At 38.1% G+C, this 6,245-nt stretch overlaps 1 protein-coding gene across 1 annotated transcript; it reads left to right on the forward strand.

Moving 5' to 3' along the window:
• Positions 1-5,398: 5,398 nt before the first annotated feature.
• On the forward strand, positions 5,399-5,772 carry LOC130890124 (transmembrane protein 258). Its single transcript, XM_057794111.1, has one exon. The coding sequence runs from the start codon at positions 5,418-5,420 to the stop codon at positions 5,655-5,657; it is 240 nt and encodes a 79-aa protein (XP_057650094.1). The 5' UTR covers positions 5,399-5,417; the 3' UTR covers positions 5,658-5,772.
• Positions 5,773-6,245: the final 473 nt, after the last annotated feature.

Here is a 6,245-nt window from a genome sequence, read left to right on the forward strand (position 1 = left end):
TGGAATGTAAGCTTTATGCAGGGACTTTGCAATGAAAATTGTTTTATTATAGCTGCCTGAAGATATTTTCCAAAATATTCCTTAGGAACTCACAGCCTTTGAATGTTTGACCTATACTAAGTTATTAGCTAAAATATTCATTAATCACTTCTAAGTAAGATAAACTACTAGAACACTGATTATTAAATATTATTTTATTGGTGACCTCTTATTTTTATCTTCTATGGAGAGGTTAAATATATTTGAATCTGATAATGATTCATGGTAAGTGGTTTTTTCCCCTACATTGTCACAATAAAGCATAAATATATGAAAATGTTGTTATGGAAACAAAGTTTCCTAGACTTCTGCAGAATCTTGCTATTTGGCAGAGAGGTTATCAACATCTGAATTTTCTATTAAAACAAAAAATGCTAATGGTTGAAAGATCTGGTCAATATGTATCCATTAGACTGCTGAAGGCAGTAAAGTAAATAACATTCAACAGCTACAAAATATGTAGACAATGGTTTTGTTGAAGGGAAAAAAAGAGAGTAATTTTGTTGAGAGGAAAAAAAAAGAGAACAAGTGTTCTAGAAAGAGAAAGCTCAAAACACAGGGCACAAACTGATGGAAATGGAGAATTACAGAAGGTTTGCAAAAAAGAAACCTTATCTCCTGTGATGAAACCCAAGACTGGGTACATTTATTTATAAGGTTTTTCTCAACAAAGTTTTCTTGGATTATTGGTCTGCTCATAATAAGATATTGTAAAAGATTTTTCCTTTCCTTTAGATTAATCTACCTTGGAAAGAGACAAAGATTTCGTGTCTTATCAGAATAATTTCCTGTGTTCTTTATTAAGCTTTATCAGGACTGTAACTGCTTAAGAAAAGCCAGGCTTCTCATGTTGGGGACAAGGAGCTAAGAGCTTTCGTAATCACATCACCTTCTGCAGTGACTTTGAGCTCTTTCCTTTTTACTCGCTTAGAATAGCAGCTAAACATTGTTCCTCCATGAGCCATGATCTTACTAAGTCAAACTTCAGACCTTTGGGTACTTTTGCTATTTAACTTTTCTTAAACCCACGCCTGTACAAAATCTTAACCTCAAAATGATGTTGCCATTTCTCAGAGACCCCTAAAGACTTTGTGTTCCATCTTATGAAAAGAGAAACAAACAAAAATTTTCACGTTTATTTGATGTCATAATTGTATAGGAAATGTTGTCAATTAAGGAGGTCATTGTTACTTCCTTGTTTCAGATTTTTGGTTTAATGGTTTTCATGTAATTATTTAATGCAGTTTGTGCTTTTTTATTTTTATTTTTTTTTAGAAATTTTGTCAGAAGACTGCCACACTCTTGACATCTGTTATAATGTTGCTAGTTACAATTTAAGTTATTAATTTTAAATGTCTGAATCAAAAATAACCCAATTTCTATGTCATGTAAACATGTTTACTGAATCTCTTTAGGTTTTGACCAAGGTTGTAGTCTATCATTGCATAGCTTACTTTACTGACACTTCCACAAACATATTTTTAAGCATCAGTAGGTCAGAGTGCTCTGTTTACAACAGACAGGGACTGTAGTAAAGGCTCATGGGAAGCCTTATTGCGTGAGCCAGACTGGAACTGGACAGGCCTTGAAGGACTACATAAAAGGTCCTGTGACTACTGTGAGACAATGGTCTTGTACCCTGTAAAGATTTTTCACTTATATTGGTTTAATAAAACACTGATTGGCCAGAAGCCAGGCAGGAAGTATAGGTGGGGCAACCAGACTAGATTTCTGGGAAGAGGAAAGGCTCAATCTGCTGTCATCACCCAGATACATAAGAAGCAAGATAAGAATGCCTCACTGATAAAAGATACCAAGTCATGTGTGATGTGTGATTCCCCTCTGTATGCTGTGAATACTATTAGTTAATAAAGAAACTGTCTTAGCCCTGTGCAGGGCAGAAAATAAGTAGGTGGGGACAACTAAACTGAATGCTGGGAGAAAGAAGGCAGTGTCAGAAAAAGTCATGTAACCCCACCGGAGACAGATGCTGGAACTTTACCTGGTAAGCCACAGCCACGTGGTGATACACAGATTACTAGAAATGGGTTAAATTAAGTTGTAAGATTTAGTCAATAAGAAGCTAGAGCTAATGGGACAAGGTGTGATTTAATTGATACAGTTTCTGTGTGGTTATTTTAGGGCTGAGGAGCTAGAAAGCAAACAAGTGGCCTCCTACAACACATGACTAACACAGACAAGAATTATGGGTTAATTTAAGATATGAGTTAGCTAATAAGAAGCCTGAGCTAATAGACCAACCAGTTTATAATTACTGTAGACCTCTGTGTGTTTTTATGGGACTGAACAACTGCAGGACCAGACAAGGCAGAATCTTCTGTTAAAATGTGATTTTCCTGTACTCAACAGAAAGAATTTTCCACTTTTGATATTTGATTAGAGTCCTCAGCCTCTTCATCAGTAACCGACCATCAAAACTTGACTTCTCCTTGCTTCTGCCTTGCTTCTTATTTAGTTGTTTAATTAAGAATCCCCAAATTTGATATTCCTCTCCTTAGTAATTTTCTACCTTCTGACCTCTCACTTAGTGACTATAGCTTTGCAGTGGGTCTCTGTTGGACTCTGGGTGGAGCTGTGCCCAATCTGAGTCCTTTGTTGTCTTGACAGTAAGTGTCTACTTACTACACACTTGTCTGTAGTAAAGTCCTCCTTACTGATTTAAGAAATACCCGGGTAATTTTTCTTTGTATAGAACATATTCCTACATAAATTTAGAATTCTTGTCAATAAAGCAAGTTAGGAAACATTGGTAAGATGCCTTAGCCTACTGGAAGACCCGAGTTGGAGTCCCAGAAACCATATAGCAGGATGAAAGAACTGATTGCTACAAATTGTCCTCTGACCTCCACATGCCTCGCATGCCATCGCAAGCATCCTACCCCCCATCTCAAGACAGATAGATAAGCAATAAATAAATAAATAAGTGAGTGAGTGAAAATGAAGCATGCTGAAGCAAACTGTCTCATTTAAAGTATTTCCCTCTCATTTCAAAGAAAGCCAGCCCTTCTTCGTACTGCTATGAATCAAATTAGAAAAGCTGCTAGCTCACAGATTCACATGTATTTTAAAACCATGCATGCTCGGGTCATCCTGTTCTTTCTATTTAATAGGGTGGAGAAAAAAAACAGTCATTTATCAAACTTATGAAGCTCCAACTAAATAGTTAGGGAGAATTTCTAAAGAAGGTTTATATATCTTCAATATATAAAATCATGTCCTGAAGCCAGAACTCTTCCATTAAAAAAAAAATGTCTCTGCTCTTTCCTCCTTGATTGTATTGTTCCTTAGTGGAACTTGCCCAATAAAAGGCCTGAAGAGTAAACACATGGCAAGCAATTGTGATCACTCTTCTCTGCCCTGGCCAAGAGCTTATTAGATGATATTGATTCGCCAGCTCCTTCCTTGCAGGAATTGCCTAATTAAATGCTTAGTACTGTTTTTGACTATGAGTTTAGCTCAATAGTTATCCAGGGTTCTAATTTTAGAAGCCCCTTCTTTCTATCATTATAATTTTGGTAGCAATAATTAAATGTTGATGTTTTAAATTGGCATCCTTTCTGTTCTTTAACATATTCTTTCCTGAAGCAAAAAAAGCTGGGAGCCCAACTTTAATCTGAGCACAGTCACAGAGGTATGGTTTGGTTTTGTTATTTTTCCCTTGAATAGAAGAATTATTCTTTTTTTGTTTGTTTGTGACGCAAGGTCTCACTGTAGGGCTGGCTGGCCTTGAAGTCACCTCCTATTTCTTCGAGTGCCCAGCTAAAATTTTATTTACATATTTACTTTATGTGCATAACTTATGTGTATGTGTTCTTCCTACAGGTATGAGTACCACATGGGTTTCTGGTGGCTATGGAGACCAGAAGAAGTCAGTAGGTCCCTTGAAACTGGAGTTACAGAAGGTTGTGAGCTACCATATGGGTGCTGGGAATAGAACCTGGGTCCTCTGGAAGAGCAGCTAGTATCCTTAACCTCTGAGCCATCTCTCCAGCTATTCTATGTGTGATCATCTAGGTGTCCTTTCTTCATAAAGTTAGTTGAGAGAAAATTTCTAAATTATTGTTTCTGTGGGTTTCAAAGTGTATAAAACTTGCATTTTGGATGCTTCTGTTTTGGAGGATAGAGCCATACAGTTCTTTTTATTGTGATGTTATTTCATCTTTATAAGAGAAAAGGACAGTGTTAAAGATGTGTTCCATTGTAGAGACTCTTGATTCAAGTTCTGGGACGACTCTGTCAGTTGGAAAGGTGGGCTGTCAGAATAGCTGTTTGGCTGTGCCTTTTTCTCTTGAAAAGGTATCTTCTTTTTCAGGAACAGCCAGACCCTTTCAGGGAAAAGAGCTTAAAAATCTCAGTGGCATGATTCATTTTCTATTTTAGTATAAACACGTTGCAGCTAAATTACCCTAGGGTATCTATGTGAACTTTTAATTTATTTTTGTGTATGTGTGCCTGTCTCAGTGTTTGTTCTTGTCTGCACAAGCGTTCATTTGTGCACATGTGTGTGGGTGTGTGCACATGCATGTGTGTGCCTATCTCCATATGAGGTAAGAGAAGACAAGAGGACAAACTAGGGTATTGTCAGCAGCCATCCACCCCCTTCTTTTGGAGATAAAGCTTTTTACTGGTCTGGAGCTTGCCAAATACACTAGGCTCGCTGGCCAGCAAGCCCTAGACACACCTGTCTGTGCCTCTTGAGTGCTAGAGTCACAAGGGCACAGTCCCAGGCCCAGCAGTTTCTAAAGTGGGGTCTGGGCATTAAAATTAGTTCTTTATGGATTTTACCAACTGAGCTACCTCTCTCCAATTCAGTGGATATTATTTTAAAAGTGGACTAAACATCTCAAACACTGATCTTCGGGGTTAAAAATAAAACCTGCATGGACTTTTTGCCTTAAGTTGTCCCCTTACAAGGTCACTGTCAGGACAGTCATTAGATACACATATTCTGTCTGCATGCGCAAGTTGAGGCCTTTAAAGTATCTCTTTGGAGATGACTTGAAGAGTGGAGCTACTCTTGAAAAGCCCAAAACAAAGCAAAACAAAGCAACAATTTTCTTAAGTTATTGCTTTCTTTACTTTTGGCTCTTGTGAAAGTAAGAGTGTCATCAAGAACTCAGGGCGTTTGAAAACAAAGCTCTTTCTTGGTGGCTGGGGATCTGCCATGCTCCATGGTACTGGCAGAGCCCCGTGTGTCGTCTTCTAGCCAGAATGTTTTCTACCTCCACTTCAGTTCAAAGCAAGTGTCATCTCTTGGGTGTTCATTCAGATCCTGTTGCTGCTTCTCATTTATTTTGAGATGATGGTGCACTTCAAAATAGATAATCTTCTGGGTGGTTTATCGTGTGCGGGGCAAAATGGAGCTCGAGGCCATGAGTAGGTACACCAGCCCTGTCAACCCAGCCGTCTTCCCACACCTGACTGTGGTACTTCTGGCCATCGGCATGTTCTTCACCGCCTGGTTCTTCGTTTACGAGGTCACCTCCACCAAGTACACTCGTGACATTTACAAAGAGCTCCTCATCTCCTTGGTGGCGTCACTCTTCATGGGCTTTGGAGTCCTCTTCCTCCTGCTCTGGGTTGGCATCTACGTATGAGTCCCCAAGGGTACCCACCGGGCAGCTTCACCAAGTCCCTGCTTTTGTAAATTAATTTTTTACCATTGCTACAAGTGTCCCAACTGCTGTTTACAATAAAGGCAGATGTGTGACTAAAAAAAAAAAAATAGATAATCTTCTGATCAGAAACAAAAAGGAGTTGGTTCCTTTTCTTCATAAAACAACCTTTTCTTTGAACACCCAATTCAGTAAATCCAATCAATTTTGAGGCAGCATAGCATTTCAATGATTGGGTCTATAATAAAAATACGAAAAAAGAAGTCTCTGTGAGGTGGTTTGGATTCAAGGTCCACCTTCTGATACCTTCAGAGAAGCCATTCTATATGACAAAACTTGATACATCAGCTTCTGTGCATTTTAATACTATCCAGGAACTTTTCATTTCTCTCTCTTTCTCTCTCTCTCTCCCTCCCTCTCTTTTACACACACACACACATGATTATATATATATATTTTCTCATGTATATATGTTTATATATGTTTTTGCATACTTATATGTAGATATACACAGTATCATCATATGTATATATCGAAATAGAAGGATAGATAGAATTATCATCATTGTGT

Source organism: Chionomys nivalis, chromosome 18 (genome assembly GCF_950005125.1).
Source record: "Chionomys nivalis chromosome 18, mChiNiv1.1, whole genome shotgun sequence".
NCBI lineage: Eukaryota > Metazoa > Chordata > Mammalia > Rodentia > Cricetidae > Chionomys > Chionomys nivalis.

Coding starts and splice junctions, on each gene's coding strand:
- LOC130890124 (XM_057794111.1), top strand. CDS start 5,418: ATGGAGCTCGAGGCCATGAGTAGGTACACCAGCCCTGTCAACCCAGCC.